Here is a 25,836-nt window from a genome sequence, read left to right as displayed (position 1 = left end):
CATTACTTCAAAAATGCAGTGCTACTTCCTGTTAAGGAACATCTACTGCTTGGTATTTGCAAGTGACTCTTAACCCTACCTAAGCAGTGGCATGGAGCCAAGCCATCTCTCTCTCTTCCACAGACTGATCCACTGCCCTTACACTGCAGTAAATACTTAAGAGAAAAAGTATTGCAGATGGCTTTGAGAAGCAAGACCTTTGAGAAGCTATGAAATATGATAATGGTTGAAAAATATGAAAATAATTGCCAATTACAGGCAGGTTTTTTTCTTTGAAAAATACTTAGTTCTTTCCTCCTTAAAAGTTTCACTGCAGTACTGATTTCAGTAGCTATGCTTCTGAGGGCCCACTTCATTGAAAGGGAAAGCTTTCACTTTTGTCCAAGTGCTATAAAATACATTTTATATTGCCTTTCATGTAACACATAACCATACATGCCCTGGAGCTAAACTGAACAGTAATTTAGGGTATCTTTAGGACTTGTAGCTTTAACATGAAAAAAATGTGGAGAAAGCAACAAGAAAAAGTGAGCAAGTTTTCAAGAATTTTTTTTAAACAAAAAAACCTTGCTCCTCATATTTCAAGATGAATTTGGAATAACAAGAACAAAACCAATTCTTTTACTCAACAAAGTTTATGCCCAGTGTTTGTAACTAAACAAAAATTTCCTCAAGCAGTTTTAACAGTAGAAAATACAGATTTAGAAAACATTGAGGCGGTGAAATAAATTTATGCAGTATCTTAGAAGTAGGCAAAGACTTTAAAATCAATGTGTTTGCCTAGTGGCCAAGTTAACATTCTAAGAATACATGAAATACAAGAACACAGGACTGAAAGATACCTTCTGGGTTAAAGCATCCACTCCCCTGTTATCATTAACTTTCTAAGCCTCACCTTCAAAGTAGTTTCCACAAATACACACTATCTGAAGAGGAGGCAGTTTCAGTACTCTTCATAACTACAATCCTTCACATATCAAGCAAAAAATATTCATGTTTAGTTTATCATCATGGGTTCTTTGTCCTTTAGTTCAAATAGATTATTTTTTTTCCTCTCCCTAGTACTTCTCTTCCTTCTCCCACACCCAACTATGATTATAGAGAGGAATCATATTCCTCTTTGGTCCCTTTCTTTCTAGACTGAAACACACAAAAGAATATTCTCCCAAATCTCCTACTCACCATGTAATTTCGCTTCCTCTGTTCAAAATTATGTCCATGTTTCCTGACCACAGGTAAAAAGCAAGCAAAGAGGTTTCTTCAGTGTCTTGTTCTTCAGCAGTAGTAAAACCTGCCTTTGTCAGCTCTCCTAATAATGTCCTAATAACTTTTTTTTACAGTTGGGTGCCATTGGAGATTCATAACACAGCTATGTTTTCTCATTCATATCTTTTATCTAACTGACAAAACTCCTTATTAAATGTGAGAAGTTTGTAGTGATTTCTTCTAATGACCATACTCTGATCATTGATCCGTTTCTACTGAACTGATTGCTGACTTTCTGAACTTCTGAATATCTGTAACTGATTTTCCCCCTTAACTACGGAACTTCCCTGCTTTCCACTTCCTTCCATTTGTCTGTGTCAGTGCACACAAATCTTTTACCACCACTGGACTCTGAGAATCTGATAGTTTTCAGTATACCAAGATGCCAAAAAAAAGACTGTTAGGAGAAGAGAAGAATGGGGAGGAAGGATTAAACTAGGTATAAATTTTCCTGAACTAAGGAAAGCTTAGGTAACATATCCATTTTCTCTTCTAAGGTAAATATTCAGGGAGGTTAAATTTCCATCTATTTATTCCAGAATTAAAAAATTAATATATATCTATTCCTTGCCTGAGGTAACTTAATAATGATACTAAGTACACAGAAGTGATCCACAATCCATTTGAGCAAAGTGTAGTCTTTTCCAGACCTCACTACCCCACACACTTGATTAAAGACACAAATCTCACCAGCTAATCAAAGACATCATTAGATAATAATTTTCTTCATAATTTTCTCTGAACCTATGCAATGTGTAGATGAAATTCAAAGTTTGAAAGACCAATTTTACTTTCTTCAATTAAAGATTTAATTTAAAATATTCAGAAGTACCCATATGACCATGAATGGTGCCATTTTGTAGAAATCAGTTACTTGGGAGCTCTGTACCTATGATAGGACAGCAGTACTTTTTAAAATTGAAGATGGAATTGATAAATGACCTAGTTGCTTCTGAAAGTGTATATTCTAATATATTGTGGTGTGCTATGGCAGAAATATTTTAGACAGTCCTTGAATATGACGCTTTATCACTCAGGAGTAATTCAGCTGTTCCAAATACATAATGTGTTTACAGTATACCTTCATATATTCCAAACTTCATACTCTTCCATTTCTAGGTATCTGCTTCTAAACATGAGTGGGTTTAGACATCTGTAGGTGTCTTTCACTCCTCTCTCCTTCATTTTCCAAGATTTCACAATTGTTTATTCTTCTTAGTACTAAGTCTGAATGCTAAAAGTGACATATATTGAAGTTCTCCAAAGGTAATTTAAATCTAATTTTCATTGCTTGTACTGCCTGCTCCTTAAATCTATGAGCAATATAGCAGATTATATTCTGCTGTTCTGAAGGTTCAGTGCAAATTCTTTCTTTCAGGAGGAGGAGAAGGGGAGCAATGTATTTCTTATCCTGGATATAAAGACTTCTTCACTTTAATTATTGTGTTTAAAAGTGAACTATAATAATAGGTTTGATGAAACATATATCACTTTCTCATTTGTTACTGATCATTGGATTAACCATCCTTTATAATTCACGGCAGGAATAAGCAGTGCAAGTTGCATTCCACTTGCTGATAGAGTTGATGGCAGATACTTAAAGCCGCTCTGTTGTTAATTAGTAACTCCCTACATAAATATTTTTGGTCTCCTGCAGCTGCAAATGAAGATGCTATAAAACTGAACGAGACACTCAGAACTCAAGATGAGACCTTGGAGAAGAGTCTTCCAGAACTGCAGAGGGAGGCTGAAAGAAAAATCATAGAGATGAGAAATAGAGAGCTCAATATGCAAGAAAGAATAACTCAAGATGAATTAAAGTAAGTAGAGGGACCTCAGTCTTCCACCTCCTAGTAATAATATCTGACTCTTGTAAATGTGATTGTCATCTTTTCCAATCAAGTTTTTGAGCTGGAGCTTACAAAAATGTGAAGGAAGGCAAAGTCTAATATTTCAAATCTGTTAATGTAGCATTTGCATTTTTGGAAATGCTTACATATGTGGAATACAATCCCTAGGAAATTACTTCTCTGCTCCGCAGGTACCAGCAACATTTCTAATTGAATTCTAAGCATTTTTTCTCAGTTCGGTTTTAGTTTCTGCTTCAGACCTAATGAATGGCTTTTGTACTAAAAAGCTTGTCTAGAAGCTTGGGTTTTTTTTTCTGGAAAACTAGTTGGTCTCATAAAAATATCTGTCTTCAAAGTTTGTCCAACAGAGTAGACATTCAAAAGGATGTATTTTGCCATGTATAGAATAGTATAGATCAGAATATCCCATCTCTGTGGCATAGTTCAAAAGTTTAACCAAACCAGGGTTTGGTTATTTAGTTAACTCTAAAAATAACAATAATAATTATATGTACAATTATATTTGCAGCTGTTTATAAACATTTAGCAAAATGCTAAACACTGATCCAGAAAAATACTTGGCTTGACATTAAAGTTCTGGTAGTCTTTTACTTCTGTATGAGTCAGATCAGGCATATTTCTAGAACTAGACTTTGCTTAGCACTTCACAGAGCAAACAACTAGCAGAGAATCCAGCTGAGGAGCTGCCTGGTCCATTGAAGTTGTGATGGCTCAAAAAACTCTCTGGGATAGAGTTATTCCGGCCTGAAAATGTCAGTTATCAGGTGTGTACATACTTTAAGGAGACGTAAATAGAATACAAGATTAGCTAAGAATTCAAGCAGTATACAATCAGATTTGCACTGGCTATCTTAGACCTTACAAATCAGATTATTTTCTGGAAATCCTGCCAGTACAGTATTTCTTCCCATAATGCTGATGGCTCTGCTTTCTGTTCTCTTGAGAAAGAGTATATTGCAAACTTATTTTTCAGCAATGTTTTATTGCTTTTTCATCTGATGCCACTGAGCTTCTTCAATGCCTTCTCTACTCACACATAGAAATCAACCAGGAAAAAGTAGAGATGAGAAAAATTTAGCCAGACCTTTTAAAGTGCTGCCTGCAATTTTAGGACAGGCTGGATAAGAGTCTTTCTGACAAGGCGTTCTTAGTTCTCAAATACTACAGCCAACATGAACTGTCAGCCTACCATGAAATCATTTCCTATTCTTGCCCAATAACTAGAGTAGAAAATGCAGCAGGGCTTTTTTGAGGGAAAAAAACTTCTCTTTCTCTTCCATTGTTTCTGAAATGTACAAAGCAGGTGTTTAAATTTCTTGATAAAGGAATACATTTTATACTAAGAGGTACTTGAATATACTCATTGATTTCAATAAAAGTTGTATGGTTTATCTTAAGGATATGGTTATTTCTTTATAGGCAGTCATTGAGATCCAAGAAATTTTGGCAGTGAACTCAACTGAAGGAAAATTAGTCACTGTGGATTACAGGGTAGGAAGGAAAGGACCCTAGATACTGTTTTCTGCCTCTTAAAGAAAAATGCTTTCAAACTGTTTGAATAATGTAGTAAGATAGTGGATAGGATACATTCTTCAAGGAAAAAGGAAGAAAAATTAATCATTCTTAGAACTCTGTAGGTATGCATGCGTGTGGATTGCTATGCTCATGTATTTTCTACAGACTCATTTAGAAACATTTACTTTTGAATAAATTAAGGCTCTTGCAAGTCTCATGATCACTTTGAAGTAGTTAATCATGTGTACTCTTTGCTGAGATGTCTTTTGGCAGTGATTGTATTCTGTTTTCAGAATTCTGACCAAGAACAAAATGACAAGATTCAGGGGATCCTCTCCTATGTTTTCAGTGAATTCTCAAAAGTTAAATAAAGAAGACAAACAAAGTAAAGTTTCTTGCTGTCATAGATGGCACAACTTCTCTTACATATGCATTTTTTCCATTAGTTTCCTTCAAACTTTTCAAGTCCAGCCTGTAATCTGATTGCCTTAGTGTACTGGAATGGCACATTAGTCAATAATTTTTCTCTAAAAAGAGCGTGTTAGAAACACACCAGTTGCTGTTCTGAACTGCCCTGCTTTTCACACTTAAGAAATTAATCTTTCAATATTTTATAACATTCCTACATATTTTCTCAGATGCCACTGAGTTGCTATCAAGGGATGCTGTGAGCCAGAATTTTATCTTTCTATTTAGTATGTTGAATAGCTTTATTTTTGTGTGACTTTTTCTTCCATGATGGCTTTTGAGCTTCTATGAACTTCTATCACCCAGTTTCTTGTAAGAATGAATTGCATAACTCAGCCATACAGTGTTTTAAGATACACCTCCTGTGTTTTGACATTGCTTCCTGATTGTCATCAGTTTCTAATCTTTTTTTGTTCCCTTGCATTCATTTAAAGGATCCAGACCATGCAGCAATCCAGGTGTTAGGCCAGATCTGTGACTGTTTCTTCTAACAATTCAAGCATTTTGTATAGTTTTATTTTTTTTTCTAGGACGGTATCCAGTGGAAGTAGCACAGCTTAAATGTCCAAGAGATTATTTCAAGAAATGTGATGCAGTCCAGTCACACAGTAATTCTGGTACCTAAAGCAAGGGATTACATGGAACACATTGCCTCAAACTTCATTGGAAAGAGCAGAGGGAAAAATGCACAACAGATCAATATGGAAGTGTTATCTTTAGATCCAAGGAAGAATTTTGAGGTAGACTATTGGATGGATAGGTAGAGTTTGAACTGTGCTATGAGGCAAGGGAATAAAAAGGAAATCCATCTGTCTTATAATGTTTCTCCACTACTGCAGAGTCTTAAGGGTGTCAAAATTTGCCAGAAGTGTAAGACAGGAGCTTCTTATACAAAGAATATTGGAGGACGTATGGAAGAAATCTTGAATTCCTTTCTACACTTCTTCTGGGACAGGGTGTCAATACTGGGATTTAGTTTTTGATTAAATATTTTGTCCTCAGAAGTTGCAAATTCACAGTTTGAATAATTTTTTTCATCAGAGCCAAAGCCAGAACAGACAGAGGAACAAAACAATCCCTCTCAGAAAATCTGAAAGCTAAGATAACAAGTTTACTTTTCTTGGCTCCAGTTCAGATTCTTCATCTAAATTATGTCTAGTGTCAGCATACCTTTTCCACTTTTCAGATATTTTTGGTGGGTGTTTATTTATGTGTTTATTTTTAGAAGATTCCTTAATGAATGGACTACAGGCAGGCCAAACTGCAGTGTTTTTCAAAAAATACAGTTCTTATTTTCCACACTTGGTCATAATGAAACCAGAAGAAAAACTTAATCTGTTCTAGGAGGAAGTATGATAAATTTCTTTTGTAGTTATTATCTATCCTGCAGATTCCTGTTTACTTAGGATTTTTCTTATCTCCAAAGCATCATTTTGGAACTGCCTGAAGTGCCTCTTTTTTGTTTTTGTCCTTGACATATCATTGCATTAACACAGTGGTATTGCATTAATGAAACTGATCCCGTGGCCTGCTATCACAAGTTCTCCAGTCCAGTAAAAATATCCCGTAATTTATTTTAGATAAGCCAAATTTTTTTGGCTACTGGAAATCATAAATTCAAGGATCCTGTTTTTTTCTTTATTTCACCAGAAAACATTTATAATTTTTGACTGTCTAGTCTAAAGCGGTTGTCTGCTCAAAGACAACTTGGAATCAGGCATATCTACATATACTCCTCAGTTCAAGGCAGGAAACTACTTTGTGTCACGTGTCACATTAATGTGAATGAATGAAATCTTTTTGAGAAGTTGAAATGTTTCAGCAAACCTGACTTTGCTAGTGAGATCTCAGGAATGGCAGTTTAACCCCCCCAAAAAAAACCCCAAAACTAAAAAAAAAACAAACCTAAAAGATAGTATTCAATGGTGGATATTTGAATAAATAGGACCTCAGTGGCATTTAAAAACCTCCTTTAAGAAAGGGCTTAAAAACAACTTTCACTTCACTTTAATAAACGTGTGTCCCCTGGAAAATTACATTGAGATTTAATTTAGAAGTCTGTTTCATTTTCCTATTATTAAGACTATTCAGATTATTTGTTGCGGGGAATATGAACTTGATGTCTTCATGGGTGGTGTTGTATTGCAGGAATGCAGAAGATCTTTTGGACAAGGTGAAGAAATTATTTGGTGAGCCCAGTGAGAAAAATGAAGATCTCAAAAATGAGGTCCAGGACAAGCTAGCAAACTATCACAACAAAATTGATGATGCTCGAGATCTGCTACAAGAAGCTGCAAGTAAAATTTGGGAGGCTGATCGTTTATCTGCAGTCAACCAAAAAAATATGACCATGCTAGAGGTGAGTGCTGACAAGTGTTATCCTTGATTACTTGGATTCTGATTAAAGTGTGAACCTTTGCATGATTAAATCTTGAAACAAAAATATAAACAAAAAAAAATTATTAAAATATAACTATATCTGATGTAATTTAAAGGAAACATGAGAGAATGCCTTGGCTTTTAAAAGTAGAATTACTCCACATAAATGTTATGTGGGAGGTTCATTGGATTTATTATTCTGGGGGAAATTAAATTCATCCCAGTATAAATAGTCATGTAAAATTCAAATCGTGTGCTCAATATTTAAATAGGAGTTCAGTTAAAATCTTTGCTGTCATATATTTGCTTCTAGAAAACTTACACTTTCATCTCCCTCTCCAACCCCTGTGAAGAAGACTGAAGGGGGTATGTGGATATTACAGAGTAATAAATCAAACTCTATCCTCTGTAGTTAGTAGCTGTTATAAATGATCTCACTCATAGAAGAGGGGTCTGCTTGTGATTTAATTTAAATTGCAGAGACTTAAAGAGTATATTGTAATGCACATTAACAAGCATTTAACCGAGACATAAAGAGCAGAGTCAACCTAACGAAGATAATTGTTTCAACTGTGTTTGTGTCTCGGTGAGCTTTCAGCTCCAGTACAGTAAGAGGTTAAAGTTCTGAGACCTCTGTTCTCAGAAGAGATTTCTGGGCTTGATTGAATTAAGAAAATACAGAGATGTGAAGAAGTTGGGTGATATCTGCTCTGTGCATTTTCTTCCCAAAGGTGGATGGATAAAGAATGAAGAAATTACCTGTTATCTCAGTTTTTAAAATATTCTCTGCATCACAGTAACAGAGTGCCTGAAGGCATTTTTTCCAGCAGTCCTGCCCACATCACTGCCATGGTCTCCTGTCAAATTAATCTGTGATACGCAATGGATCTGGTATAGGAAATTACCAATTCCTTATTCAGAGGTCAATCTTTACTACATAGTATGCAGTAGTTTTACTAGCTGGAAGAACAAGAATCCTAAGGTTACTCCAAAGCTTATATTTTTGCATTCAGTAGTAGTGAAGTACCAATGGATGTAAGTAGGAAAGCAGCAGATAAATTTTTCCTTCATAGTCAGAGAAGGTGATTTTCAAAATGAGGTACTTACATATCTGTGTAAAGTTTAGGATTTATAACTTATTTCTTATTAATTTTGCAATAGTACTTCAGTCAATTACGTCAAAAACCTTACCATGTGGGAGGGCGATACAAAGCTGGGGATAGGAGGACAAAGAAAAGATACCTTACATGTTCTTTATTGTTGTCACTGTCTTTGCTCTGAGAGCTCAGAGAATTCCAGAAGGGGTATGGTGGCATGGTGACAAAATGCTGGCATTTGAACTGGCATTCCTGTTCTAATAAACAACTCGTATTTTTCTTTGTATGAACACATCCTATAGAAAAAGAAGCAAGCTGTAGAAGATGGCAGACAAGATGTTGAAAAGACTCTTCAGGAAGGGAATGATGTCCTTAATGAAGCCAATGAACTTGCAAATGACATCAGCATAGCTGTAGAGGTGAGTGCTTTATCATCTTTATCTGAGAATCAGTACAACAAAGCATCATTATGGAAGCAAAATATATAATCAAAGTAACACCTGATTTTTCATTGTATTTTTCAATGTTGGAGTAATTGATTTGGAAGAACTCATTTTTCAATTGCTGTATGGCAGAAAAGCTAGTCTGTTATATAAAAATTATTAACTTGGAGATTTAAGTGATTCGTTGAAATACATAAAGAGCTAGTTCGTAATTTTTCATGGACTCTGCCTGCTTTTATGAATATGGTATTCTGATTGTAGTACTGACTTAATCTTTAGAATTGCAGATGTAGCAGACCCATTCATAATCTTGCTTTGACTGTAATCTAGATGTAGATTTATCTGCACAAAAACTGTGCATGCATATCAGAAGGAAACTTCAGAAATAATTTATTGCCTGTGGCCACAATTTTAAGTCTAGATAGATCAGGGAGAGGAGAGGATTGCACTTTGATTTTACATAACATTTTTGAAAATTCTGCCTTAAAAGTTTTATCAAGTGTTTGAGATCAGTGCCTTAGCTACAAAAAAAAGTACCTTAAAGTATCATTGATTCTGAATATATTTCCGGATTGCATTCCAACTCGTTATAATGAATGGAAAAATGCTTTTTGGAGAAATGGAAAAGGAAACAATTTGAGACTGCTTATTGGAACAGGAATGGCAGATCTTTATAAAGTACAATTCTTATTAGTATTTTCTAATAAGCAAAAATAGATTGTAGTCACTCAAAGGGTCCTGAAACATGAAATTTCTGTCATTAATTGGTTATTATTATGGAGCATAGCAACAATTTAATATAACTGCGTATGCATCTACATTTAGGAAACAAAAGCAAATTAGAGTTTATGAGCTTTTAAACTGTGCAGCTCCTTAATTGTAAAATAGAAGCTTCTACTAAGCTCTAGAGAGGCATGTAGCTCTTGGAATATTGTTTATCTCCTTTCTGCTTTCCAGTCCAGCCATTCGTGCTACTCTTAGTTTCCTGAAGTTTTAATGCATGGGTAAGTTGAGATAATAGCTCACAAGGAAAAAACCCAATTATATATATATAGGGCTACAGAGTGCCTGCATTCAGCAATTTAAAGACCTTTCTTTTGTCATTTTCAGTATGTAGAAGGTGTTGCAGATAAGATACAGCCAATGTCTGATCAGCTGAAAGACAAAATAGATGACTTATCACAAGAAATTCGTGACAGGATGCTTCCAGAAAAAGTATTGCAAGCTGAGAACCATGCGGCCCAGCTGAATGAATCATCTGCAGTTCTGGATGGGTAAGGCAAACGTTCACTGGTGATGATAAAATCATGAAGCAGGTTTGCAGAATTGCTCACGAGAAATTGAAGGGCTTTCTTCTCCGACTTCAACATCTGGCACTGGAAGTATAATAATAACTAGTGTCCTATACAAATATACAACTATCCAGTAGGTCAATTTGTGTGTGTATCTCTTGTGAATGTTTTCATACATCTTGTGATTCTTATAGGCTGCATGAAGTGCAACCAGTGCCTTCAGATGCGCTCATAACACAGTTTAACTTATCATATGCTTACTGCTGTGTTCATGGTAGTTCTGTGTTTGGCAGCCAGACCAAGAAATTAGTTGTTCAGAGATTCTACTTTAAAACATGTCTGTCATGATCCTTCATGTTCATGCAGTGCAAATTTAATTGAGTTGCCTGGCTCAACAAATGTGGCTACAAACCCACATTATGAATATGTTACTTGTATTACAGTATTAAGCACAGCGCTATCTTTTCTCAGTGTCTGGTCTATTTTTATCTCACAGAACCTCCTCTTTTAAGCGAACATTGTTCTTTATGTCTTTCTGCACAGATAAAATGTGAATTCTATTAAACACATGAGGCCAGAACTCCTGAAATCCCAAGTGTAGCATTGCTCTCTAAAGAAACACCTTAGAAATACAGGCTGTTGGGTTTGAAAAAGCAGGATACTATGTTCTGTTGAGCTCTGATAACGGTTTAATGGTGTGTTTACTTTTCCCATCCCAACAGAATCCTTACTGAAGCCAAAAACCTCTCTTTCAATGCCACACGTGCTTTCAATGCTTATACTAACATCAAGGATAACACAGACGAAGCTGAAAGAGTTGCCAAGGAAGCCAAGGTTCTTGCAAATGATGCTATGCAAGCGGTAAGAAAAATAAGTAAAATACTGAGTAGAAGGGTTAGACTTTCTGTGGAACTGTGCTACACCTTATCTCAGATCTGTTTTTTGCCATCTTATGACTTTATGTAGAGACCTCTGCCACCATAAATTCTTGTGCTGCCATCAGAAAGCTTATGCCCTTGTGAGAGCTATGTGCACCTTCAGACTACATCCCCATTTATTCCTAACTCACATTCCTTGTTTTTCATTCCTTTTTATTTACTATTCTTCCTTCCTCTGTCTTTCACCTTTTGATCTGTGTCTTGGCTCAAGCTAGCAGCTTTCAGTCAGGAGTGTAGGCCATTTGGTATTCAATAAAACTAGTTTAGATGTGTCCAAGACATTCATTAAAGAACTCCATACCTTAATTAACTCTTCAACCCAGTTCCATGAAAATGCTCAGAGGCACTCATCTGCCTGTCAGATGAACTGCATGCACCTGGCAGAATTCTAGAAACAGAGAATTGTAGCAGGGGAGTGGAAAGTTTTATTCCCTTTGTGAACTCTGCCAGTTGTTGCAAAGAAATTCTCACTATAAGGTACTGCATGCAAATTTTCAAAGAAAACAGAGAGAACTTTTAAAAATGGGATTTTAAGGTAAAAGCAGCTCTCCAGCCTAAGTCATAATGACGATCTCAGCTCCTCAATGCATATACTGTGAGCAGAAAACATTCTGAGCATAGCCAGAATTATCTTTTATGTCAAATATAAAAGGAGTTAATGGCTAATTTGTGGAGGGCAGTCAGAGAGCAACTGACGTGCAATTCACAGGCACACAGAAACATAAGGCAACGACAGTATAATAGGAGATATCCAGAACCTATATTTGATACAGAAACACAGATGAACAGAAGCAACTTGTAGCCACAGCACTTGTACATGAATAAAGGTAGCTTGCAGAGAGCTATTTCAGTCGAATTGATTATGGGAATAACAAAAGCAATCACATGCTGTAAAGGTCTGTATTTATGAGAGGGATAAAGTTATCTAGCCACTGCACAAAAATTTTAATATTTTTAGGCTTTTTACATTTTCAGCATTCTTTCAAATAACACTAATTACTATATTTCTCTCTTGATGAAATAGTTTCACCTCACACATTGGTATGTGCTAGTTCTCTGTAAATAGTTATTTGTTTCATCAGAACACCAAATTACACCGCAAAATTAAATAAGAACTTGGCCTTTTTTTTTCTTCTTCTCATTAGGATCAATACATGATGTCTTTTGCTCCTTTGGAGTGAGTGAGGCAGGCAACTGTTTCAGGGACTGAATAGGAAAAAAAGAGATGCATAGAGCAGTAAAGAAACAAAGCAAGCAATTACAGGATGATGACAAAAGTGTATATATCAGATGGTGAACTGAGTGATTATACCATAGACAGAATAACAATTGAAACATTTAAAAGTGATGGAGGTCAAGATGAACAATATCATGTAAGTAGAGGCAAATGAGTAGCAAGGAAGGAGACTAAGATATTAAGGTGATGTTTTCAGCATCTCCATTGCATGTATTCATTAAAGGGAGCTTGCTTTTTGTTATGAGTTGTATATATATATAGTGGGGATCTACTTGATGAGGAAGAAAATTGAGGCAGCTGACGCCTTTTAAATGTAATTAACTTGATATAGAGTAGAGGTCATCAGTGGTTTACCATCAAACTGCTGCAAAGCAAGATAGATTTAGCCATTATTTTTTAAATGATCATGTGAGGATTTCGAGCCAGATTTAAAAAGTATACCAGTTGTGAACTACAGACATCATTTTGCTGTTCTATTTTCTTGTTTTTATTTAAATACTGTTGAATGTTTGCTCATCCTAAGTGAAGAGTTTAACTGGTAGTCCCAAGGAACTTTTAGCTGAGCTTCAGCACAAGAGAAGGAATGTACCCTCACTCAAGGATGTCTGGAGCACAGTGGTTCAAACAGTCTCCCTCAGATTGATAAGCCCCTAGAAACTGTGTCCCCAACTTTCTGAGAAGATCCTCATGAGGACACTGCATAGAAGACAGAGATGATGTCTTTCCCCTCCTTTTGAAAGATGGAGCCATGTTCTCTTCTTTATGAGAGCCGTTGTGGACGCCTGTCTTCTGTAAAAGACTCTGAGCTCCAGAAGCTAGGAGATAATGGAGAAAAGTGCTGTAGCTCACATGCACCCGTTCACCAGTTACAATGTTAGGTCAGGGGAAGGAAGGTTTCCCAACAGTAACAAGCTGGTGTATAAAGTAGAGATGGTCGAGACAGGTTTCAGTTTTAGGTTCTACCCTGTACATCACTGGAGCAAATGATTTACAAGAAGCTAAGTGATATCTCAAGGATTTTTTTTTGTTTTGGTTTGTAATGAAAATTACCTCTTTTTCAAATTAAGCTAATGTTGCTGAAAGCAAGAACAGAAGATGCTTAAAATCCATCATGATTACAGAAAGCCTGATAAATGACTGGGAAAAAATGTATTAAAAATATGACAGAAAAATTCCTCCTGAGCTGTTTATGATGGATATGTTCTCCTCTTCAAAAGCAAAATAAATTCATCACAAATGAGGAATCTCTAGCATTCAAGCAGTTTCAGCATCCCATTAGCTAAGGCAGTAAATGACTAGAAAAGAGTCACGTTAATAGATTCTGCTTGTACCTCACAGATCAGAATCATAGTTTTACCATATATCTTGAAAACGTGTGATTATTCTCAGGCTTTTTGGAGAGGACTTACAGAAGAGTAACTGAAACCACAGGGGACACATTAAATGTTTAAGGTCCTACTTCCTTCTTTGCTTTTGACTTTCTTTCTTACATTGTAATGGCATAAAGCTGCCTGGACATCCCTGTGAGGATGTCCTGAGGTACAAACCCTTCATAACATTTTTGGTACCTCAGAATGCTCAGCTATCTTCAGGACTGGTAAAAACGAGAGTAACCCTAACTCTTGCTAGGTGAAAACTTCACGATATAAGTGTATGTGAAAAGAAAATAATTTAAGAATAACACGGAACTATTTTTAACTGATGTGAATTAGCACTTAGCTCTATAAAACATCTAGTGCCTGTGTAAATTGTATGTGATCCTCAAAACTGTCCCACTGCATTTATGCCTCTAAACCATGATTGAGACTGGAGTGTATGAACACATAATGAGGTCTCACTCCTGCCACAAGATGCTGCAGGTATTCAAGCTGCACAGAGTTTGCATGAGGAGGGTAGAAGCCATGAAGAAAGGCACAGTGGAGGAAGGTACTATCCGCAAGTTATGGCCACTCTGGAAGAGACAGAAGAACAAATTAGATTCCCAAGACCCTGCAATTTTCTAATTTATTTTGAATAATAATATTTTTTTATTATTCTTTTTTTTAAAGTGTCTCAATTTAGAAAATAATATCAGAGATTCTTGGCTGTAAATCCTACTAAATCATTAAGGGGTTCACCATGCCCCAGGCTTGCCAGAAGCCCACAAACTCACCTCACACAAAGGCATAAAATGTTTGTTTTTCTAATTATTGACTACTTCATAACTTGACATCTCATGAGCCACAAGAAAAACTAGTAAAAAAAAGTATGTTTTCTGTCAGATATCTTGATTAATCCTTACTTTCAGAATGACTTTTAAAAAATTATAAAATAAAGCTTTTAATCAGTACAAGTTTTTTTATATCTGAAAGGGTTTTATGCTGAAATCTGCTTCTGACTAATTGTCAGCACACGCCCAATTATTGTTCCTGATTTGATGAACTTTTTGGTTTTGCATTGTAAATTTGGCCTTCCAGTTTCATTTTATTGACTATAAACTGCGTCAACAGCCAGTCAACCATGCCTAGTCATGGAATAATAATAACAATCCTTGTTTTTGAAGTCTGTGGTCCCAAAGTGATCATACCCTGGATTCTGTTGCTAATGGGAAAAGAAATATGAAAGTATTATCTGATTTGACAAGTGCATCTGCCACAAAATCTGGCCAAACGTTCTTCCTTCAAGAGCAGCATTTTACTTGATTGGGTAGTTTTTTGGATTTTTTTCCTGGGGCTTTATGTATTTTTCTTTTACCAGTGCTACTTGTTATTATGTGATAAAGAAAATCTAGAATAAATTAATTTTGTTCATCTTTTGAATTTATACGTTTCTGTTGATGTTGAAAGGAATTTGTATTCACGGGAATTTGTGTACAAAGGAATTTTGTGTACACAGCTCATTTCAGATGAGCTTGGAAAAGGGCAGTCATGTGTGCCTTAGTTCTTAAAATCACATAAACGCATACATTTACATTCCCTACGAATACAAAGAATCTTTAATAGCTATACATCCCTGTGACATGGCAACATATACCATGAGATATTGCATAGCAAAAACCTTGGTTCTGAATTTTGAAAGCATCCAAAGCATTCTCTAAGATTTTTAAAAGAAAAAGAAATGGCAAGTTCAATATATGGTTTTTACAGTTTCGTTGAAAACCAGCAGAGATTCAGGAGTATGTGGAATGTCACCTCTGGGCTTACTCGTATAAATAATGAATAGCAATAATAATTGTGTCATTTAATTGACACACAGTTAATTTTTGAGTATATGTATCTGCCCTGGAAAATGAAAAGTAGCTGCTTCTTAATTACATACTAGTTGCAAGGCTATGACCCATGACTAATATAGAATGTTATCTGGCTGTCAGGAGTATTCTCAAAGAAATGTATTCAGTATTATGTATGACCTGAGTTCAGTCTTACAAACTGAGCAGTAAGTGGTTCAGAAGCTAGAGCATTTCCTACCAACTGAAAACACTAATCTAATTTAGAAAAATCATTCCATCTATTGATCAGTCTCTGCACAGAAGGTAGAGATGGATGTTTTTCAAAAGAAAGATCTTTAAGTAGCACGATATGATGAAGAGTGGTTACTTACTAATAAAACTCTTTCAGATTAAGTGCAGTCTGCCCTTCTTTTAAAACTCTATTTCTTATTTTTTTACTGACCTAGCAATTATAATTCTTTAATTTAACCACAAATGAATCTCCATTGTCAGTGTTAGAATCATCAGATCCAGTCTGGCTTCTAAAGTTGCTCAAGCTGCAGTTAGGGAGAAATACTATATTGCATGGTGTTCTGTCCATAGCTGGAAGGATAAATACATATTTAATTTGAAATATGTTTTGTTTGTTTGTTTTGGACAAAGTTTTGCTCTTAGAGTCAAATCTTTTTCTTTAATAAAAAGAGACAATGTTTACAGTATTAAAGTCCCCAAAGGGGATCTGGCTTCCCATTAAAAAAAAAAAAAAATTAGAGAATTTTTTTTATTTTTTGCTCTTGTAGACCAATATAATGGCAATGGGATGTAATTCAGAGCACACATTTATCATTTAGGTGACTCTTCACTTAGATCATATTCATACTTCTTTTATGACTTCAGACTTCCTTGTATGTTTAACACTGCTTGTTTGTCTACAGACATCTAGTCCTCAAGGATCATTGAAAGATGGCGCCAGGAGCTCTCTTCAGAAAAGCTTCAGGGTCCTTAATGAAGCCAAGATGTTAGACAATGATGTTAAAGGTAAATGCAGTATATGACATTCAGACCTATTAAATAGAAAAAAAAAAAAACAACAAAACGTGAAAGTGCTATGCTTTCAGTATGAAGAAGCCAGATCAGGAGGAAAAAAGTATAATTCATTATCTGATTTGAAATTGAACAATGTATCCATGAAAAAGATTCTCCTGTTCTGTGTCCAAGCATTATGCAGGAATGCTTGTTCCCTCTATCCATTTTCTTGGACAGGAAGGCTGAGGAGGATGAAACTTTGGTCTTCTCTTGCTAAAGGAACCCAGTATTAAACTTTTATACTTGTCAATACAAAACAGAGTTTGCATTGCTCGTCAGAGATGATACCACGTCTCTTGAGGACGTCTATGGGGTTTTTTTCTGAAAATGGAAGCATGGGGAGGTCAAATGAAGCTGTTTGCCAAACAGACTAGTGGATAAGAATTGCTAAGCATTTTCTTAAAAAAGAAAAAGAAAAAGAGATTAAACCCATGTCTCTAGAGGTAAAATTTCACACACACAAAATGATTTCTTTGTTCCTAAAGCATCAATACATGTCTAAATGCAGGTTAAGTCATAAGGTTTGTAAATTCCAAACCGAATACTTCAGCTTCCTGGTGAAAAATAAAGCATCTTTCATTTCTCTTCAATATTTTCCACTGGGGAAAAAAAAATAAGTTTTTGAACCGTGATGTTCAGTGAGATGTAAAAGCTGGTAATTCAGGTCAGACTGTGCATATAATGTCCTTAATATTTTCACATCAATAAATGAGAGTATTGCTGGTGAATGCCATAGTGTGAGAAGGTAGGACAGTAGTCAGTATGGACACGTACAAGGGCTTACATGTGTACGTGAATAATCAGCTGCAGAAATGAAGAATGGTGAGCAGTTGTCTGGGTAGCACTTCTCTAGTGCAAGACTAAAGAGAAGCATGGATCACATGTTGGGTGGGGGTGGAAAAGGCAGATGTCACAGAGGAATGCACAAATAGGTGCACACTTTCCAAAACACATGAAACAATCCTTCCAATCTGTTCAGGGCTTCTAGTGCTTGAGTTACTGGCTACAGTCTTGGGCACTGAACTTCATGAGGGTTGAGGTGGTTTGCAGCATCCTGAAGACATCATGAAGACTAATTGGTGATCTAGCAGAAGAGGGATGAGGAGAAAGATTGAAATAATGTATATTTAAAGACTGAAAGACAAATAATCAAAGGGATTTAATATCCTTCAGTTATGTCAAGGTTTTTCCAAAGAAGTTTAGACTAACATATCTCAAATGCACTGATACAGATCACATATTAGAAAAGTCTTCATTGTAATTAAAATACAGAAGTACTGGAATTGATTACTGGGAAGATTAGGGAGATACAACCTTTGAAAATCTCTGAAAACAGCTTAGATGAACATCAGTGAGGAATGACTGTTGATCAGAAGGAGAAAAACGATCTTTGGACAACCATTTGTTCAGAGCCTATGATTCGATGATCTTCTGATCATTGCAACCAAAAGCAGTTTATTCCTTGGGTCTTTATCCAGACAGATTATTTTATAGGTCCTCTAAGAAAATACCTATTGTAGCACTAATGAAGAATCTGTTTAATAGTACTCAATACTTCTTTCTCCACAGCACTCTTAGGAAAGAATTAGAAAAAAAAATAATTTTGATTAAACCTGAGGGGAAATAAGTATGATACAATCATCCACTTTCAAGTAGGCCAACATCAAGTTTCTCACATCTGCCTTTGTGAAAAATGTTAAATATTACTGCTTTAATTACTTTGTTTTTTACATGTAACATAGAAAGCAATTTAGGAGCATACAATGTTTGTACCACTGATGTAGTAAAGTCTGAGAGGAGAATCAGTTAACTGAGTCCGCCATAAAATTCTTTGAAAGTCTTTCATCTGAATACTGAGTCCAGACAAAATAAGTTCAAGTTGATAATTCTGTGGTTTATTTCAAGTTAGTTCACTGCAATCCTCTCCCTTTAGTAATTTGAAATTTTGGTGTGTGTATATTTGGAGAAGCTTATGTCCAGTCACTATAGTTTTTGAAGAAATCTTTTATACTAGATAGTATACTCTGATTCAATTGGCTGAAACTATAATAGGGTTAACCTGCAATTAACCACAAGGACACAAGGAAAAAGCATAGCACTTGAAAACCCATGTGAGAAAGCAGATTTAGGACTTGGAAGAAATAAATATGAGGAAAAAAAAAGTAGCTATGATATGATATTTTTTGCTCATCATGGGATCTGAAAATCAAACTGGGTTTTGGGGGGATATTTTGGTGTTTTTTTCCGTGCATCAGAACTAGAAAAATTGCATACAGTAGATATTCAAGGTTGGGTTTTAAACTTGTCACAGAGATGATGCCTGAAGCTTCCCTGTCCTTTTAGCTTAGTTAAAATACTTTTTTATTAGAAACAAGACAGATTTTTATAATAGAGCCTGTTTTTCAGGTTTTTACATACAAAATTTTCCTTGACCTGCTGGGAGATACATTAAGAAGAACATCCAGCATAAGGGATGAGATCCATATAGCTTTTGGCTATTACTACACTTGCATTTAGTTTTGGCAGCTCTAGGATTTCCAACTGCAGAACAAGTAAACATAATGTTTCATAAGGTCATTAATTGCATTTCACTGTCATACAGTGTTTGAAAGTGAAAAACATCATTATTTTCTTGTAGCAGATCTGAGAAAAAAAATGTGTCTGAGTTACTAGTAAATCTTGTATGTATATTTAGGGTATTCTTTATTGCAACTCTCTACTGCCAGATTCAGTACAGATTTAGGGCTGGATGAACATATTTCAGGAAATATGTTATAGAAAATCACATAATATGAGAAGAGGCGAGTGTGCATTTTCAGTAACATGGCTAAAGCACGAAAAATAGGGGTGCTTTCTGGAATGCAAACTGCTGCAGTTTGCCATGGGTGGTTTATAGAAAACACTAAAATTACCCTGCTGCCTCTTCTCTTCCACAGCATTCCTCTGAGCAGACTGGACACCACGAAGTGGGGTCCATAGCTCCATGTGCTTCCCAGGCATGTATAATTGAGTAACCACATAGCACTGTCCCCTGTTTTGAAGGACAAAGTAAAATAGTGTCTGTACTTGGATGTATGTGAATTCCACGTGTTCACAAGACCATTCAATTTAACCCCGAGACAAGATATATTACAACCTCTATCAGGCATTACTTCATGGAATTTTGGAAAAGCATATGTTATTCTCCCATTGTACCAGTGAGAATTTGATTACAGTTTCATAATTCAGAAGCAAAAGTTTAAAGAGTCTAAAGATGCATAAAGCAAACCTAATGCAAGCAGGCAGCAGTGCTTGTAATGCACATATTAGATCTTTGTCTATGTTCTTGGCCCCAAACTGAAGGGTAATGAGATGGAGCTTTCTTAATGCTCTCTGATATGTCTTAGATTTAAAGGGCTTCATAAAGACAAACATTCTGAACTTGAACAGTACATCTTTTTGCATCTAATAAAACATGGCCATGCTCCACAGCTTGACCCGTGGAGATCAGTTAACATCGTGCCCAGAATACGGATGTGTAAGAATAAAATGCAATGACAGATTTCTATTCCCTACTCTGCTTTTGCTCAAAGTGATGATATTATTATTATTATTGTGAATAACATAGAACATATGTTATTAGTATTATGAACCTAATCCTTTGTGGATGTCTTGCTGTTCCCACGATAGAAAGTGAGAGTTCAGTGTCAAATGAATAGTAAGATATTTTTTTAGAATTCCTATAAAGCCACCCTGTTCAGTCTCAGTTGGAAGTGCAGGATGGCTAATGGGTACTCTATAAAGATTTGGTAGAAAGAAGTAATTGCTAGTTTAAAATTTCTCTGTCTGCACTACAGGTAGTACATTAGTTAAAGTAATGAAGACCCATAAGCCACTCAACTGATATATGCTCCAAAATTCCAGGCTAGGCTGTGATAGAGGTGAGAGTGTTTTCTTCCTACATTATGACATTCTCCTGATTTGTAGCCAATTACCTGAGTTATAAAACCACTGTTAATCATGAAAATGTTTTATATAACCACCAAAGACTGCTGAAACAGTCCTTACAAAGCAAATGTTCTGACAGAAGCTATTAAAATGGAGATTTAGTAATTTCTCTCTCAGTGGGGCTTGGAGTTAGAAAGAATAACCCTGGTTATTAAAAGAAGCAAAATCTGTATGTAGTACTCTGTAGTACTCTGACTAAGAAGGAGTTTTGAAATTTTGGCTACAAGTGAGGCTGCTGCCTGCTAGCTGCATTCTCTCTGTGCCTTGAGGGATTTTTCAGTTTGCCAGGAGCAATTTTTCTTTCTTATAATTTTGAATTTAATGTTTTAAAAATATACTTGCCCCAGCATAGATTTGAGACTATATACAGACTTTGTCAAAACTGAATGAAAAGTGAAAAGTGAAAGTAAGATACATAAACTCCTCATCAGCTGGAGATTGCTGTCAGGTCATTTCTTTTGCTGAAGAATTGACAACTGGAGGGGGACTTGTCTTGTCTGACAACACGTGAATATTTTTAGCTAAAACATTTTCCAGCTGATAGACAACATAACAAGGTGATAGATCCCTTGTTTGTGTGTTCTCCTCTGCTTTGTATTTCTGCTGACCTGGCATATTGCATTCACCGAATTATTGCAGTCCGTGCTAAAAGCAGTCTTCTTAAAAAGTTAAACATCGTTAGCTGTATTTCTGTAGTTGCATATCTTTCCCCTGTTTGTTCCTAATGCCAAGTCTTGCTTGGTTTAGGGGAAAAAAATCAGCTTGTGACCCATCTTCCTCTTTATCAGATGAGACTGTGGAAAGCAAGAATGCTATTTGGAAGAAGTAATAAAAAGATAACAGAGATGTGTGTAATGGTCAGTTCATTTGTGCTGTTTCCAGTCAATAAAAACAGCTGCATGTGTTGCTACTCGATAGATTTCCATCTTTATTCTGTTTTTGGAGTACATGCATTTGGTAGCATAGCCTTGTAATGTCTTTTTGGGCAGTTTCACCTGGAAAAACTGCATTGGTCCATACTATCAGAAGATACCTGTTTCCACTATGTTCCACTATGTTTCTACATATATGTTTCCGCATATGTTCCAATATGATGGTGGCTCATCATCAGTCCTTAACCAGTATCACCTTGTATGTGATGTGCAGAGACTTGTAAAAACGTGTGCCTTGTAAGAGTAGACCACTACCTATAAACAATAAGTAACTAAATTCTTAAGTTCATCTTAAGATGAAATATATGTGTGCAGGTATTTTTTTTTCATTTGGCTCACTTCAGTTTATTCACTCAGAGGAAAAAGGGATGATGCTTTATCCTGTAATTCTCTGTTTAATATAAAGAGGAATTGAAAATCTTTGTTCATGTTAACCAACCCAGAAAATTTAAAGGCCCATACATGCCAAGTCCTTCAGGTTTCTGCTTACTCTTAAGAGTTTAGTTTCAGCAGTGCATGACTAGTTTTGCTCATTTGAACAATAAACAGTGCATTTATTGGTATCCTGTGCCGTCTCTGTGCAGAGCTAATCAAATGGAAACAGTATTGAGATAAATTTCTCAGGATACTCCTCAACCTATACTTGACAGTGCAGACCTACTAACCTCTTCCAAGTCAGATAAGCTCTGTAGTTTGGAAAAAAACTTAGGAAAAGCTGCCTGTATTTTGACTAGTTTTGATGATTAACTGGAGGATCTCAGGCCTTCAAATCGTAGCTCCAGCATTTTTCATAAATGCTAATACTGAAAGGATGGGGGAAAGCTGATGTGAAGTGGTTCAGTTTGTGATTCATACAGAAAATTAGTTCAGTGCTTAGTGAAGAGGCCATCTGGATTACAATATGAGAAGTTACTTCAGAATAAAACCTCATCTTAATATCACTGAGCAAAATGAACAATTTCCTTGAAAAACTGACATGGGACATAGCATCTCCTCACTTCTCTTTGTGTAAGAGCCTCCCTAGGAACACTTATTTATGGCTTTATTATTGTAATTAAAAAAGAAAAAACAAAGCCATACACTTAAAATGTATTTGAGGAATTAAAAGAAAAATGATTAAACAGGTATTTCAGGAGTTCTAGGGAAACTTCCCTCATTAAATTCCAGTTTGCTGCTATAGTTACAAAGCTGAAAACAGAAGTGTGAAAACATGATTCTTCAGAAATATAACTGGGGGATAATTAGCATGTTGGATCTGGCAGAGTAAAGAGGAGAAAAAGAGATAATTTAAAAGTATGCTCCAAAGTTAGAGCATAAATGAATCAAATTTCTCAGAAATATTGACACACTTTATAAACACTAACATCCCACCAGAGACACCAAGAAATTATCAGGCAAACCATAATTTCAGAATTAAATAGAGGAAATTAAAACAGTTTTGTCAGTATTATTACTTAACAAGAAATGAACTCAGATAAAATCTCAGGGCGTACAAGACCAGAATATCATGAGTTTATCCTGGTTTAACAATATCTCATTACCAGCAGCCTCGTTTAGCAGTCATGACAAAACCTGTCATTTAAAAATAAAGGTGTTTTTGAGGAGAAGAGTGATCTCATAATTTGTGTGTGATTCTTCCCAACGTTATTCTAGTGTTAACTGTACCTCTTACAGTTCACACAAATGTCCTGTTCCTCTGCAGGACGTTTTGCAGGAGTGAAGGCCTACCTCCAAGCACTCCTGCAGTCCCATATGTTGCTTTAATTTAAATAATGCAAACAGATTTTTTCCTGAATGACGTTTCAAAATATCTAACAAAAAAAGTATAATTCTCATTTAAATTCTATGTGCTATTTCAGCCTTGCTATAGCCTTGGAAAATTTAATAAATTATTTCCTACAGGCTATATAAATTTTGTTTGATTTTTCTCTTTACAAATTGCTTTTTGCACATCTAGTTTTAAGAAACTAGATTTTCTAGAAATTTTGGAATGTGGACTACAGTCCTTCATTTTAATGTACTGTTTTTTCTCTCACAAAAGTGTTACAGCCCTGGTGATGTTGGCAGGGTTGGAATACCCATGATACACCTAATTATTGTTCCTTAGTAAAAAGAGATGCTTTTTATTTTGGCAAGCATATGCTTATAATACCTCATCTCCAGTACATTTTCCTATCCTAGTATGTATTTGGATAAGTATCTAAAAAGTAGTTGTTTATTTTCAATAACCTGTCACATATCTGAAGGTCACAGTCGTAGTTTATATCCTGAACTCCCTTTCTACAAATTATTCTCCTCTTCTGGCTGTCAAGCTCAGTGATGGTAAATTAGTTTCCGAGTAGGATATGCCTTTAAGGCAGGAAATTACCTGTTTCAAATAATTTCGTATTGATAGGAAGAAATGATAAAAAATGCCCCGTACTGTAGTAGTTTAAACATTAACCAGCATTTTTTATGCCAAACTTTACTTCTGAATTTTGGAATAATGTCTGTTTCAGTAGCCATAAAGCTTAGCTGGAAGCTCATTTTTGAGAGTTTGAAAAATTGTTGCTATGCTGAATGCTGTTCAAAAGACCCTCCATGATTTTTATTCAGAGCAACTGATGAAGAATAGGAACTTCCTTGTGAAGGAGAACATCAGTTTCAACCATAATGTACCAAATGTGACACACCTGTGCCTTTGATTTGTACTGGTTCTTCGGTTTGAACAAATTCTTAACTATGAATGTTATTTACTAGACAGGCATTTCCCCTAAAAATTTAGTATGTTTGTTTCATAATAACCTGTTGTTAGTGTGCTCTTCTCATATTGATGATCAGTGCCAGGGTGATCTTGTATTCTCCTCAGATATTATGTCAACACTGGTTATCTTTGAGAAATTCCAGGAGAACTAGGCTGTGGCCAAATTGCAACAGCTAGCTGACCTAATCATGCTTGCCTCTTTCACACTACATTCAACTCATTCAACTTAGACAACCAGCTTAAGAAGGCTCAATCTAGGAATCAAAACTATGACTAACATCACAGTTGTTGAATCTATCATTATGTGAATTTGTCTAAATCATAACATGTGTGATTGTAGTTCTTTCCTCTGCATGCCTTAGAAAAACTTATGATAAATATACAACAGTACAGGGAACTGAAGCGTTTAAATACCGTGGAACTAGGGAACTTAAAGAAACGGGAGAAGATGATCAGTGAACACTACAACAAGTTCTACTGGACTTCCTTATTTACACAGTATAATATCTTAATGAAAAATGGCTTGCTTGTTGTCATGCATTTTAAGTTTTGTGCAAAGAAAGGGGAGTGGAATCAAAGAGTTAAAGCTTCTGTATCATATGGACTTTTTGTAGAAAATGGGGATAATCTGGACAGCATGCAGAACAGGCTGAAAGATGCTGATGAGAAGAATTCCAATCTCCTGAGAGCTTTGAATGAAACCTTAGGAAAGCTGTCAGCCATTCCTAATGGTAAGTTGGAAAAGTGTTGCAACACTTGACTCATCTCTGTTCTTTTGTTTCTTTTCCCATCACTTAACATCCATCTCATCAATCTTTGCCTGTGTCCACACTATGTCTACTTTAACCATTGGCTGTTGTTATAAGATGAAGATGAGCAGTGTGAGAGAAAAAACTGAACAGAAAAGTTACGTGGTAGTGGTTTGAATGGTAAAAGGTACCATGCTCTACAGTTTGCAGAAGGTTTCTGAAGAAAAATAATTATGATAGCAGGATATGGTATACACTCTGAGAAAAATAGTCTTTTGTTTATATGTAAAAAGTCTTTTTATGAAACTACTGTTTAATGAACCATTATAATTTCACCAGTGTAATTTAACCAAAGAAGCATAAGACTTACTGACTTTACAGAAAAAGCAGAGTGAAATTTTCTGGATTTTGTCTTACCTTTCTACCACACTCTCAATGTTTCCAGTCACTGTTTGGTGTTGTATATCTTTTTTAGCTCTAAAATGCTTATAACTAGAACAAATTTTCCTCAATGGACTCTGAAGTGCTGTTGTGTTACAACCTGCCCCTGAAGCCAGGGTAACTGAGACTGAGTGACCAGGGTTTGTATATATATATATGGCAGGTCTATTTTAGAACAATTTGGTTGCAATGGAAAGGAGGTATG

General features: G+C 35.7%; 1 protein-coding gene across 5 annotated transcripts in view; it reads left to right on the top strand.

Moving 5' to 3' along the window:
• Positions 1–25,836, top strand: part of LAMA2 (laminin subunit alpha 2) — a 363,498-nt gene that overhangs the window by 282,819 nt on the left and 54,843 nt on the right. For all 5 annotated transcript variants that reach the window (XM_027691351.1, XM_027691382.1, XM_027691393.1 and 2 more), the window contains 7 exons: positions 2,924–3,086; positions 7,269–7,479; positions 8,899–9,015; positions 10,150–10,313; positions 11,054–11,192; positions 16,629–16,731; positions 25,056–25,172. In XM_027691351.1, the coding sequence (XP_027547152.1) occupies positions 2,924–3,086; positions 7,269–7,479; positions 8,899–9,015; positions 10,150–10,313; positions 11,054–11,192; positions 16,629–16,731; positions 25,056–25,172 (1,014 nt within the window). The remainder of the gene's footprint in view (positions 1–2,923; positions 3,087–7,268; positions 7,480–8,898; positions 9,016–10,149; positions 10,314–11,053; positions 11,193–16,628; positions 16,732–25,055; positions 25,173–25,836) is intronic.

This window comes from Neopelma chrysocephalum, unplaced genomic scaffold (genome assembly GCF_003984885.1).
Source record: "Neopelma chrysocephalum unplaced genomic scaffold, ASM398488v2 Primary Assembly neopelma1_23, whole genome shotgun sequence".
Classification (NCBI taxonomy): Eukaryota; Metazoa; Chordata; class Aves; order Passeriformes; family Pipridae; genus Neopelma; species Neopelma chrysocephalum.
Note: the sequence above shows the minus strand (reverse complement) of the source record. Positions and strands in the feature narration are given on the sequence as shown.